The sequence below is a fragment of the Parus major genome, chromosome 3, assembly GCF_001522545.3.
Source record: "Parus major isolate Abel chromosome 3, Parus_major1.1, whole genome shotgun sequence".
Taxonomy (NCBI): domain Eukaryota; kingdom Metazoa; phylum Chordata; class Aves; order Passeriformes; family Paridae; genus Parus; species Parus major.
Window position 1 is genome coordinate 16,361,678 of NC_031770.1, and position 14,655 is coordinate 16,376,332.

At 38.0% G+C, this 14,655-nt stretch overlaps 1 protein-coding gene across 1 annotated transcript in view; it reads left to right on the forward strand.

Annotated features, from left to right (window-relative positions):
* LIN9 (lin-9 DREAM MuvB core complex component) overlaps positions 1 to 14,655 on the forward strand; it is a 49,393-nt gene that overhangs the window by 2,884 nt on the left and 31,854 nt on the right. The window contains exons 2-5 of the mRNA XM_015622913.2: positions 6,951 to 6,983; positions 8,035 to 8,129; positions 10,644 to 10,748; positions 12,608 to 12,741. Of these exons, the coding sequence (XP_015478399.1) occupies positions 6,951 to 6,983; positions 8,035 to 8,129; positions 10,644 to 10,748; positions 12,608 to 12,741 (367 nt within the window). The remainder of the gene's footprint in view (positions 1 to 6,950; positions 6,984 to 8,034; positions 8,130 to 10,643; positions 10,749 to 12,607; positions 12,742 to 14,655) is intronic.

A 14,655-nucleotide genomic window follows, 5' to 3' on the forward strand; every position in this document is an offset into this window, starting at 1 on the left:
TTCTGTAATGCAGCTGGGCAGTGACTGTTCCTTAACCCAGGAGTGAGATGAATGTAATGCACACAGTTGTGTCTCATGATATGTGCTTGTTTTGTCTCCTAAAGTTACTATTCTGTTCTTCACTAAAGCTGCTATTCTGTCCATATAAAACAGTAAGAGGGTTCATGCTGACAGCCTGAAATGATGCATAATTTTACATTCATTTCTTGTAGTTTGAGGCCTTTCCTGTGCTGCCAGGGGAGAGCCATATAGTAATTTGGGATGCAGTTGAAGAAAGAACAAATCCTCTAGCTGAAAAAGTCTAGAATATTAAAAGTCCCAATCGCAGAAATACTTCAAATACTAATAATTTGATTTATATTTTGAAGACAAAAAAATTGTTTCTGCAGGCTGTTGGGTTGGTGCCCAATGAGTGACTAATTTTAGTCAATGCCTTTTTTTCCTTGTTCTTATCTCCTGGTAACTTTGCAGTGGAGGTAAATGGTGGGCAGCCTTGGTGCTGCAGACCAGATGGCTTTTTCTCTGTGTCTCAGAAGAGGGAAACAGTGGATTGTATTGGAGCATACATAATGCTGCCCTGTCTCCTGCTACTGGTAATGGCAATCTGATTTGTGGGTTGCGTGGTTCTAAAGCTTGTGCAGTGAAGCTGAGGGGAGGCTCTGATGTGAAGTGAACTTTCTGCTGAGGTGAGGCTCTGCTAAAACAGGCAGCACGTGCAGATGTGACTAAAGATTGTCCTGGTCCCACTGGAGGCAGAGCTCTGCTGAGAACAGCACAGGCAAAGGCACTTCTTGGTGGGTCCTTTGGCACAAGCTGGTCTGAGGGAGGAGGATGCTGGGACTTGCACTGTAAAAGGGAGAGTGAGTTGCCATTCCTACCAGGAGGGTGGTAACTCAGGGATCAGGGGCACAGGGCCATTGCCAGCAGTGAAGCACCGGAGTGCAGTGTTCCTGTGCTGCTGTGTCCTGGGCAAACTCCAACAGGTGAATCAGAGAAAGAAGGCAGACTCCAGGGGTGATGGGTGTCAGGGTTCAACTTTTACGATACAAATTCCAAGTCGGTGTTATGCCAGATACCATGTATTGATAGACATGGTTGTTACAGTTCATAGGGGCAGAAATGGTTAGAGACTTGTGTTTTAGGACAAGCAGAAGGGAAGGGAGGTAAGAATCTTTCTGTATGGGTTTTTATCATATGGGGGGAGGCTGCAGCATAAGGGCAGCACTTCAAGCAGAAATTGTTATCTTTACCCCCAGCACAGCTTTTTTTGTTTGCTGTAACTCATGGTTCCTCTGCTCTGCTGGTTTCCTAGACAGCTGCAGGAGGTTGTGGCACACCTCTGGCACTTCAGTTTTCCAGCCCCAAGGGACTGCGAGCCCAGCACTGCTGTGGCCTGGATGTTGGAGACAAAAAATCAGCAGAACTCTGTGAGATTGCAGTATTTGGGAGAAGGCTCAGGGTTAGCTTCTTGGCTGCTATTCAGTACTCACAACTAATAATTTTTGGGATTATTTGTGCTGCCTACCTTTAAAATTGTATGTTACTGTGGTGTCAGTATATTGTCCATTATGAGAACACAGTTTCAAAAAGAGGGCTTTGTTATTGTGGTTATTGTCTACAAAAGTCCTGTAGAAGGGTTCACATGGCTGGAAAACCTACTTCCATCCAGTAGTTAAATTAGGATTTGGAAATATACATATGTCAATTTATTAGTGGGCTTATAACACAAGGAAAATACTGACTCATGCTTGAAGTGATAAGTTAGTGTTTATTTATTTATCTATTTATTTACCTCTTCAATGAGCCCAAAGTTTGAGAGAAGCTTTAAAAACTCCCCAAAGCCACTTTTCCCTATGATATGTGTTTTTTTACTTTCAGAGTTCTCCTGAATAAGCTTTCCTTGCAGTGGCCAATTGTTTGAGATGAGATGCTTCCTCTGCTGAAACAACTTGTGCCGTGCTTGTGTAGATGAATGATCTCTTGAAGGATTAATGACTCAGTCTATAATAAAGGCTCATGTTTTGCCCTTCTTCTCCATGAGTTTCTTCTGTCACACCATTTTTAGAGCCAGCAGTGCAGATTAATTACATAGTTTTTTGAGGTAGTCATGCAACCAGTATTAAAATAACTGCTCACCTGTGCAAATTTAGACAAAATAGTGTAATGATCTGGAGACTAAAGGCTTTACATCATATAATTGCTGATCTGGATCCTAGAATTTTCTGTATTGATTTAGATATGCCCCTTTGTGCCCACACATTAGTGAAATCAGTAGCTATAGAACATCCCTGTGGTTACTTGTAACATTTATTTTCAAAATTATCAGCTGTTATAAATTCATTATTGAACTGAGAACACTTTCACAAACATAATATGCTTGTGTGTGTTCCTGTTTAGATTTTCAAATCGGCAGTTGAGAAGCCACATTTCAACTGCTTTGCTTCATCTTAGTATTGAGAATGTTCATCAGGGCATTCACAGCTGCCCATATTGAATTGTGGTCAAACTCTTTTGTTCAGTTGTAGTGCTTTCAAATGAGGCAGTAGGTGCTTGGTTTTAAACCTGTCTTTTGTTTTTGAAAAGGGTGAAAGCTTTTGCACTATTCTCCCATGCCTCAAAGCCTATCTCCACATCTGAAATACTTTTCAGAGAGTTCATATGGCCCCTAGAGCAGATAGAGGAGGTTTTTTTTAAGTTCTCTTTATTGCAATGCTCTGTGTGTCCTCCCCTGAGCTGGGAGCAGGAGGTTGGGGCTGGAGGAAGGATTCCTGGGGACTGTGTGCTCAGAGGGAGAAGCAGTTCAGGACTGGAGGAGCTGTCCAAGTGTAGGGACCCACGCTGGCCACCACTGCAGCCTGTGGGTTTCTAAGCCATCCAGACATGAAAACATCAGTGCAGTTGTCATGCCAGGCTTGGCAGACCTGGGGTGATTTTAACCTTGGTGACTTTTTGTCAATTTAGTTTTATCTGGACTTCCTGAAAAACATTTCTTGCAAGTGTTACAAGACGCATAAATACACTTATTCCTGACTCTTAGTTACTGATGAGCTTCCTGTTATGATACTATTTAATACCTCAAAATCTAGAACAGTTATTTTTATTGCACATCTGTGGTGCACATATTTTATGGAATCATTGGGGGGTTTTTTCAGAGCTAGGAAAGGCCATTATAATCATCTTAGATTCTTCATTAAACTTGCTGGTATACTTGTTTGGAGTTTCTGTGCATCAGTTTCAAGCTTCCTTTTTAGCTAAAGTTCTCTCTTTAAAAATGTATTGAACTCGCTTTAAGATTTTTAGTTACAAGGAGCTCCTGGTATAGTTACATAAAATTTGCTAAACTTTGCATTCATTGCTAATGAATTATCCAATGTAATCTTTCACAAAATAGGTCTAGTTATGCCTTTCCTTAAAAAAAAAAAAGAAAAAAAAGCTGCAGAGCTACTTATCCATCTGAATTATCTTCCTTTGTAGATATTCTGGATCAGTGCAGATCATAACCTTCTTTGGGAAGAGCAAGATTGGGGTGCCTTAACTTTCTTAAATAAGGCATGTCTCATTTATCACTCAGATCTCTGCTGAATCTTTTCCTAATTTTACAGACTTAGTCAAGTGTGAGCACTGTGTTCAGGTAATTAATTTAGTAAACAACATATGCAGAGCATACTCAGTAGGATAGTAAGATAAAGCTAAGGTAATTTTCAGTTTGCACTGGAGCAGTGTATCCTCCTGAAAGCAGGCCTTCAAATTCCTGAGCCACTGCTGTGCTGAGCTGCCTGTGCTTCCTCCCTAGCTTAAGGGTTTTTTTACTCTCAGTATTAAGGAAATACTGAGAGTAAAAAAAGAGGTTCAGAGGATCTCACCTTAGAGATCCTCTGAACCTGGAGGAGCTGGAAGTAGATTTTGGTTGTAATAACCTGTATGATTCACAGGTCTTATTTCTTGCTTTCCACCCATTTGTTTTTTAAGTGTTTCTGGAAATGAAGTCTGTGTCATTGTCATAATAGATATTTACATTCAAGTGTGTGTATTCTACTTTAATCTCTGTTTATAATTAAGATGCAAGTTAAAAAGACTGCCTGTGATTATATATTTGTTATTCAGAACAGGAGTATACAAGATTACTGGCATTTAGTGTGAGGCTAGTATATTATAAATTTAGTCATTATTGTAAATAAAGTTTTATATCGTTTTAATAAACTTAATTTGTCCTGCATCACTTGGCGGTTTTTATAGTTGTTAAAATGCTTCTATCTGCATTAAATGTTGGTTGGATTTTATTGTAACACAGTATTGCTTAGATAATCATCCTAGTTTCTGGTTTTGTGGCCCTGGTAGTATTGACAGTACTGCCCAACTAAATGGAAAAAGTGGGGACATGTACCATGTTCCTTGGAGTTTGGTGTTGCTGCAGGTAGCCCCTAAAATCAGCAGAAGAACTTGACAAGAAAAGCCATGTTGTGTCATATTGTTTACCTTGAAGGTAAACTGAAGCTTATGGACATCTTCATTGTCATTTTGGTATCCTACATGTATTCTAAAGCTTTAAGCTACAGAAGTGTTGGTGTTAATTTTCTGCACTTTGTTACAGTAGAATAGTTTAGTTTAACTTTTGAACTTCCATAGATCAGGAATATTTTTTTGAACACTTGTATTCCTAAAGAAAGATGCCCTGGATCCACTAATTACGGGTCAAGTGAAAGCAAATGAGCAGCCCTATTCTAACATGCATTTATGGAAGCTTAACTATCCCGTGTGGAAAACTCCTTGGCAACTAATGCTGTTTTGGAGTGCTATTCTTGTAAAGCTAGGAAGTAGCACAGTAACCTTCTGCTGGCCCATCATCCCCCTCACAGGTGAAGCATCCCATGGTTAGCAAAGCATCTCAGGCACTTCAGCTTTGAGATTGACACTGCCCCTGATAAAGCTTTGCTGCCTCTTGCTGAGTGCTTCTTTTCCCTTGTTAACAGTTTTCATACTCACCCTGGACTGGATTGATTGAACTTGATTCATATCAACAAGATATTGAGGAAAAAAAAGGAAAATGCCTGTATGTTCAGATGAAGTGCCTGAGATCTCTCAGACTAGTGATCCGTTCTGCAAAGGCAGCATCTCCTCCATTTGACAGTCCTGATGACCCTGCTCCCGTGTCTCCATCCCCAATGACATGTTGTTAAACTGTGTGTACTTACTCCTGCACACATTTCCCACCATCCCTTATGTAATTTTGGGACACAATACTTCTTCACTGTTCTTAATGTTACCTTTCAAAGCTGTTTATTTCACAGTTGTTTATTAGCTGCTGGTTGATAACAGACTACTTGTGTATTTATGCAAACACGATGTGTAGTATTGGATTTTTTAGCATAAAATGTTAAAAAAAATTGTGATACCTTGAACATATAGCTTAGTTTCAAGAGCTGAATTCCCTGTGACTCAGATCATTGCAGAATCATGTTCCTGTACCAGTCACTGATAGATCTCCAACACAACAAAGGTGATGCGTCAGAAAAGAAATGTGCAAGAGGTGTGACAGTACAGCCCAGCTGTGTCAGCATGGTTTTGACATGTAATCCCAGATGTGGTTGCTGTTCTGGATTTGAATAGCTTGGGAGATACTGGGGTGGTCTCTAAACCCCCACTGAATCAAAGCTAGACCTGTTTCATATCTTAAACTTTTTTTAAGCTTTTTGGGGAAAAGAAACTTTGTTTCCTTTTCCTTTCTTTTTTTTTTATTGAAATTTTAAATTTTGTTTTTTAACAGATGGCATAATAAGATGGCAGCAAACAAAAAACTATGTTGAAAACATAAGGGATTAGGGTTTTTTTTTGCTGCACCTGTATTCTCTCCAATGGCCCAGCCTAATCCAAAATGCTCAGTTCCTTGGAAAGGCACAATAATTATTTTGGCTCTGTGAGACTCCCTGGAATGTATTCTCTGAGAGGCAAGTATCTCTGGCACTGTGAAGTTCGTGAGGTAAGGAGCTAGATAAATAGCAGCTGCAAGGAATTTCTGGATCTTTGGAGTCAGAAAGTTCTTGAAGCAGCAGTTGCAAAGAGGAGATGAAGGAGAGAGCTGAGAAAGTGAGAGGGAAAAGTGGTTGTCACACAGGAACATAACTGGAAAGATCAAGTTGATTTGAGAGAAAAGCATGAATCTGGGGACACATTGTAATGCAGAAATACCTTGCCCTATGCTAATGCAATTTCTTCAAACAGCTCATTCTTAGAGACACATTTGAAAATTCTCGAGCATGTGGGCCCATTGCAGTCAGGCCTAGTTTTGTTTTTCCTGGCCCAGGAGCACTGCAGAGGTTCTACAGATGCAGTGGAAGGGGAGCAGTGAAATTTTTGTTTTTATTACACTGTTTGAACAGTTTAACAAAGTAACAATCCTGTCTGCATTTGAGATCTGAATCTGCTGCCTTTCTAAATGAAGAGGGACCACCAGGGGGCAACTAGCTATCCATCTTCTTCCTTTTGAGCATAAACTACTCCTTTCCTGGAAATCTTGGGCACTGAAGAGTTTTGAAATGGTGGGAGGAAAAAAGAAAAATAAAGAAGAGGTGTTTATTAGTTTTCTTGTCAGTTGTAAAATACATTTGCAACTGCATCAAACAAGCAGCCACATGAGAGGATGTAGTTTGGACATAAAGCCTGTTGAGAATTTGCTGTGTTAAACCCAAGTGTTTAACGTCTAAAGTTGTTTTGTAGGCATTAAACTAAAAGGAAAAACCAAAATGTGAATATGCTTTCAAGATTTATTGGTAATAAATGTGTAATTCTATGCTCAGTTCCATGGAGTATGTGCTGGGTTCGTTCATTCAGCAGTGAAAGATTTTAATATTAAATTCCACTTTCTGCCTGAAAATTAAGAATTAGTAGGCTCTGCATAGGTTGTATGGTTTGAAATAGCTTGTGATTTATGTGAACCTTTTGCTATATTGCAGGTTCTTCAGCAAAAGCACTTGTGAGCTTGAAAGGTAAGAAATTTACATGCTCTTTTCAGGTATTTATTTCTATTATTAGAAATTTAATATCTAAATTCTATAGATATTTTTTATCTATTTATTTAGTTTCTGGCTTCAGAAAATTCAAGAAAATCACAGGCTTTTTTGTTGAAATATGATTTGGTTTATTGTAGGTATTTGTAGTTCTGTAGAATAATAATCCTTGGCAGTTGAAACTACATATATTGTGGTGTATTTAGACACTGCTCTTCTGAGTGAAGTTCCTGAAATGTTTTTTCTTCAAAAGTACTGCCTAGGCATCAAGTTTGATGAGAAGATTGGGGTAATCTTTCATCTCTTGAGGATGAGATACAGGAAGGATTCTTAGTGAGACCTGTACATGTGACAAAATTTACATTAGGAAGGCATTTCACAATTTTATGGTGTTCTCTGTCAGCAAGTTGTGGGCTAAATCAAAAACCTGCTACTTATATTTTTTTCTTTGAAATTGTCTTCATGAACGTTCATACATATTTTGAATACTTCTAATATGCCCAGTAATTAAAGCTTCTTTATGTATTACAGGGCTTTTGTTAGACAAATAAGAGGGTATGGTCTTATGTTGTAACTAATGCAGATTTGTTGCAATAAAATCTTACTTACTTGTTGGTGTACACCCACTTAATAATTTTCTAGAACTAGAAGGTGTCTGTGTCTTATAGAGCTTTGCTTTGCCAAGGTTTCAGTTACAGCCACAGTTCAACTGTTGATTTGTGTTGACCTGACTGTGGAAGTAATTGATTCCAGCAAAGGAGGTTTCAAGAAACCTAAACCTTGTCAAAAGTAAAACGTACTTGTTTATCATTCTTGTTGTAGTGAAAATCTCCTTTTTTTTTTTTTTAAATTAATGTTAAGAACTATTTAATAAAAATACTGAAATTTAAAATTTTTTGTTACTGAATTCAAAGATGTTGCAAGTAAATATTTCAGAAGTTGGTGATGTTATACTTGGTTTTGGACAGTGGTTATGTTAAAACATACACATACATATATGTACATTAATGATGTACTTGCTTCACAACAGAGGGAAGTTTATCCAGTTCATGGAATGAAAAGTATAATTCTCTGCAAAAAACACACAGTTGGAAGAACAAGAATGCTGGTTCTGCTGTGGAAATGGTAAGAAGCAATAAAAAGCTTCAGGATTAGTAAAATACCGTACAGTGAATCAAATGTAAGGATTACAAGAAAAGGCTGAGATTTATAGTTTTGTAATGTCCAAATCCTTCACAAGCACTTTGCATAGCTTGCATAAGAGATGAAAACATATTTTATAAATGAATAATCAAACACCTTAAATTGCTGAGCTCTTTCAAGATAGGTCAAAATATTTTCCTCTTTGTATTTTTTTTTGTAAAGCAAGTGCTGTGTAAAGTATTTGTACTGCATCTACCACCTTGAGCTTAGGAAATCACCAATTCTGATCAACTATTTTTGTATCTCATTAAATAGCTCACTTCTAATTATGGCTGAGAACTGAAGCATAAAGGAAAGGAAGGGAAAATGTCATAATGCACTTCCACCATTGTGCCTTCTGGGGGGCAGATTCTAATAAAAGTAAAGGACTGCCGGTGAAATTTATTCTGAGTATTCTGAGAACTTCCATAGGAGGCCTTACATTAAAGAACAACCTTGGGTTGGGGATATAAAATGAGCCTGCAGCTTCCAATGGGATGTTTGGTGTTTACCATTTCAGTCTTGTGGTTTGTTTTTGCTTAACTGTTTGTTTATTATCCCGTAATCTTCTCCCTGGTATTTATTTTGGTAGGATTCATACAGATGCATAATACACACATGTTATGTGTTTATGCTAGAGAGCATAAGGCCTACAAAGTGCAGTTCCAGACAGAGACCAGAACTTTGTGAAGACCTTTAGTTCCTGCAGTTCATGTCACAGTTTCCAGCTGCTTCCCAGGAATGCCCATCATCTCACAGAAACAAGTCTTACTGCAAACTTACAAGATCACATGTGCTAAAGACCCAAAGTGACTGGCTGTAACATCTGTATAAATAATTTGTCAATCATTAGGTGTGGTGGCTGTAGGTGGTAAAACCATCGAGTCAAACTTTGAATGTTGCTCAGTGTTCTGTAGAAAGCTGGGGGAAAGATCAGAGCATAATCTGACATGTTGGCAGCAACCCATGTTGCTAAGATGTGATGGAGTAGTTTGAGTTTACTGAATGCTGAAAGTTTTGAAGACATATTTTACTGTTGGTTGAAAAATCTTTCGGAAAATGCCTGACCTATTTAGCCACTGTGGAAGTTACCTCCTTGCAACACTTGTTTAGCTCTGGTGTGAGGCACAGACAGTCCAGGGTGATGAAACACTCTTCTCATTTTGAATAGTTCTTTGGAGCAGAGTCTGGCAGTTTCTGTTGAGGGTTGCTTGGTCTGGATCAGGATGATTTGGTTACCTTGTCAGTATATAATTCCTCTGTCCAGTGTGTGTCTTTCCTGGTTTGTAATATCTACCAGGAATTAATGTTTTCTTCTGTGTGCTGCATATGCTTAGGTGTCTAGCACATACAGAGCACTTCTGTTACTTGAATACTTAAATACTACTTAAATGTAGTTCTTTTTATAAAATATATATATAATTAGAGTAAGGGAGGCACATTTCCTGTTAAAAGCCCCACATTCAGATGGCATGGAACAGACAGAATTTTAGTTACCACTGATTAATATAATAGAAAATATCTCTTTTCAAGCAGTGAACCAGACACAAGTGTGTTAAATTTCTTTCTAAAGTGCAAATGCTTGTTAATGAAGTTTTATTTAACTGTGTTGATTTAGTTTGTCTGTGTCTTGTGGTGGGCCACAGAATCTTCATGGAAGGAAAAGGAAAAGCTGCTTCCCCTCAGTGCTAACAGCCAGTCATAGGTTGCTCTTTTGTTCTCAGTGAAAGCAGGAGTCTTTTGTTATAGGGTCAGATGTTGAGGAATAACTAAATAAATTTTTTTCATGACACACTTGAAATATCATTTCTTGTTTTCAGTCAGCCTTCTAATTCTTTCTGGGCTATAGCAGTACACAAGTAAATTTCATTTAGCATAAATTCTAAGTTCTTTTTTCTGAGATTGTCACATAACTTATTCAAGATTTAGTTTCTTCAGATTCAATCTTCTTAGCATTTTGCTATGTAGATACTTTCAGTGAGTAAAAAACCAACAAACACACATCGCTTTACTACAAATTTTTTGCTAAAATTCTGTGTAGCTGAGAACATAAAAAAATTACAGTATTTGAATAAACCTTTTTTTTGATCCAAAAATTCAAAACAAATTGTTTAACAGATGTACTACTTATAACCAAGGCAAGCTAAGATACACAAGTGTTTAGACACCTAACTCTAATGGAAACAAGTGGGAGTTAGGCTCTAAATACTTCTGTGAAATTGGGCCAGCAGTATAGTAATGGTTATAGTTAGCACTGGAAAAGCCTGGAATCTTGAACTCCTTCTCTTAGTTCTTAGATCTCTTAAGTGCTAGGAGGCACTCTTTATTGTGTACTGTGTGCCTGAAAACCAACAGGTGACAAGAGAAGAGGCATTTAATTTCTCTTACTGTGAATTCTGTGAATGAACAGACAAATCAGGTTTCTTACTTGTAATTCTTTATTTTTGTTCCATACAGCCCTTCAGAAATTCAAAACGGAGCCGACTCTTCAGTGAAGAAGATGACAGACAAATAAACACAAGGTCACCCAAAAGAAATCAGAAGGTTGCAATGGTTCCACAGGTACCTACATATATGTATGGAGATACTTTTACCAGAAAGGGGACCAAGCCTATCTCTTTAAATTAAAAATTAGAATATATTTTCTTTTCAAGTTGCATTTTTGGTTTATGAATCTTCTTGTGAAGAAAACAGTTGCTAAATGTTAGCCACAATTCAAAAGAGATTAATATATTTCTTTCATACAACTGGTTTCCTCAGATTGTTTATGGGAGTACCTGCTCTTTGTGATCTTGGACTTGAACACACAGAGCCAGAAAGCATTCCAGACTAACTGTCCATCATGCTTCTGCAGAAACTCATCTCCTGTAGTCGGCATAAATTTATTCAGCTTCTGTTTAAAACTGCCAAATTCTTGCACTGGTTACATAATTGAGAAGGCTGCTATAGAATTTAATGTATCCCAGCAAGTTAGGGACTTGCTCTAGATTTGTAGCCTAACTGTGTTTGTGGCCAGCTTTACCTTCTTGATCCTGTAATGCTAAAGTCCTCAGTTCAAAGAGGTTGTTTTTCCATCTCCCACTTAATTGTCCACTCCTTGATACAGTTCAAAAAAGCAGCTCTAATTTGTCAGCCTTTATTTGCTATGATAGAAAGGGAAGCACCTCTTAGTCTCAGTGAATTGGCTCTGTAGTACCTTTGTCATCCACATCACCTCTCTGTTCCATCACTTTATGAGGCTGAATTTACCTCACTGAAAAAGTACTATTTGAATACTGCTCTGGTTTGTCTTCTGAGCTGTGCTGTGCAATGTCTGATGTGAAAAGCTTGGCACTTCTCATTTAGCTGGGTCTGTTCTGCCAGAGGTGAGAATCATGACATTTCTCTTCATTACCGTAATTCCTTAAGAGTAGAAGGACTTGGTAATGTTCTAAACCCAGTTGTTTTGTGCTTAAATGTCTCATTCTGGAGGTCCAGTGATTACCAGATAAATATTTGTGAGGGACTGCAGCTGTTGTAGTTCACAGATCTTGCTGTCCCACCAGGTTTCATTTCCTGGAGTTCCAGTGGGAGAAAGGGGACCTGTATCAAGTGCAGCAGCAGCCAACAAGTTGCCTACCGCATGCTTTATCCTATTATTGCTGCCACTAAAGTCCAAAATACTTTGAATGTTTGGGAGGGATAACAATTGATGGAGACCCAGTCAAATCTATAGCCTCAAAAAGCTGTTATTTTTTGCAGAAAAGATTTTGGGTTTTTTTTTTCTGTCAGCTAAGACAGCCATCCTTGGAAAATCACAGAATTAATTTTTTTTATGGTCTTGTTTAAACACAGGTCTATCTATTATGCAAGCAGTCTAAGACAGTGTCTTCTCTGTGATTTATCAAATAGCTTTCAAATGTAGTTAAAACTTGATTGCTCATTTCTCTTGCAATTTTCTAAGCAGATACTGTGTTCAAAGCATTGGTTATGTTATATTCCTGTCCTAGCTTCATCCTCAGCTTAAGAAGAGTGAGCAAAAGTAGAAGCTCTAGTGCAAATCAGGCAGGTGCTGTTTCTGGCATCTGAGCTGCAACACTGGTTATACTCACCTGAGACAGTCAGTGGGGCCCCAGAGTTTTGAAGTCTGTATGTATTTTACTGCCATGCTGTTGTTACCAATAATGCAGTTTTCAGTGCTGGAAAACGTTTCTGTTAAAAGAGCTTTGTCTGGAGATAATGGTATTGATCCTGTTAAAATTTGCTCTCTGTTCTGTTTGATTGCATTGCTGATATAATGCAGTAAGAGTTGTTATAGATCTTCAAGAAAAACATTGCCATGAAACAATATTGCAGACTTTTATCCAGGAATATCTGATTTATTTGAATACTGAAAATTATTAGATTCTGTTTAACTGTTTCTTTTTTTTTTTACTACATAGAAGTTTAGTACAACAATGTCCACACCAGAAAAGAAAGTATCACAGAAGATTGGTTTGCGGCTTCGTAACCTGCTCAAGCTGCCCAAAGCTCACAAGTGGTGCATATATGAGTGGTTCTATTCAAATATAGATAAGTACGTCTGGTTTTATAATTATCTCTTATTAGTATAGAAACAAGTAATTTTCTGAAATTGAGCTTAATAGCTATATATATATATTAGTTAGGTACTCCAATTTATTTGTAAAATTACTAGTTACTGAAAACTATTTTGTTTGGTGGTGGTGGGTGTTTTTCTTTTTTCTAATGAGCAATGTATGTGCTCTTTGTAACTACCAACTTTAGAAAGTCTTCTATGGAAAGCCTTCCTTCATGGATATAATTTTCTTTTTATGACCTCTGCCTCTACCAGGTTTTATTCACAATGCTTTTAGCATCTGAAACATGAAGGTATCAGAACACTTAGACTTTTCTGAACCATTGCATCTGTGTTATACAGAGGAGATAGAAAGGATATTGCTTCTTCATAAAGTGCTGCTTTCCTAAAAGGTGTAAATGTTGGTATTAAATATTTTTGCTGATGATCCTATTTTTATTGTGATCACTGACAGAGCTTCAGGCTGTGACTGTTCAGCTCTTGTCCAGATATCAGCATCTTTCTTGGGTCTCCTAATGTATTTCCTAGACTGTTTCTGCAGTTTGTTCCTCAGAGTCTTTGGCACTTGTTCTCTTAATGCCACTAGCACAGTGGTGTGAATTGTTTAAAAAAAACTGTTTAATTTCTAAAATATTAAAAACATTTTTGATGAATGGAATCTTAAAATCTATACTGTTTGACTAATAGATGCAACACAAGTATTTAATATTCTGAAGAATGGCTTCAGAGTTAACAAGCATTATTTTCCAGAATGTACAAACAAAATAATTACTGTTTTTCCTTCCTATTTTAATCACAATTGCTGCAGCTTTTTTTCTTTAACTGAAAAGGCAGTCATAGCAACAGAGAAACATTTTGGCATATATTCATCAGAAGTGGAAAAATTTCATGTCCATTTTAGTTAGTTTTAAATTCATCATCTCTAGGATTTAATTCCTTTGAAAGAAGTAGTCTTTTCATGGTTCTTCCCTTACTTGAAAAAAAAAAATGAACAAAATAAAAAACCCCAACCCTACTTATTTCTAGGAGTAATTTTAATATGTAACATCTTTAATAATGATTTTTACAACAGACCAAAAACTGTTAGTTTATTCTTAAATAATTGTCTACGAAACTTTAGGTCTATCAGTAGACTAGAATTTGAGTTTAGCAGGTAATTCTGAAATCCTTTTTGATAGTTATCCATGTATGCAGGTGTGGTGGGTTCTCCTTGGCTAGACCAGGTGCTCATCAAAACTGTTCTATCACTCTTTAGATGGACACAGGTGAGAAAATCTAACAAGAGGGTCAAAGGCTGAGACAAGCACAGGGAGAGACCACACCACTTACTGTCATGGGCAGAACAGACTCAACTTTGGGAAATTAATTTAATTTATACCAATCAAATCAAAGTAGGATAATAAGAAGTAAAACCAAATCCTAAAAACACCTCTCTTCTTCCTGAGCTTTATTTCCAGTTCTCTCTTCTCTATGTCCAACCCCACATAAGCGCAGGGGGACAGGGAATGAGGGTTGTGATCAGTTCATCACCTCTTGTCTGTCTCTGCTGCTCCTTCTTCCACTGGAGGAATCCTCCCATTCCCATGGGAGCCAGTCCTTTACAAAGTTCTCCAACATGAGTCCTTCATGCAGGCTGCAGTTCTTTACAAACTGCTCCAGTGTGGACCCCTTCCATGAGATGCTCTTCTTCAGGAATAGACTGCTCCAGTGTGGGTCCCCCATGGGGTCACAAGTCCTGGCAGGAAACTTGCTCCAGTATGGGCTCTTCTCCATGAGTCCACAGTCCTGCCAGGAGTCTGCTCTAGCAGGGGCTTCCCATGGGTTCACAGCCTCCTTTGGGCATCCACCTGCACCAACATGGGTCTCTCCATGGGATGCAGAGGCACAGCTGCT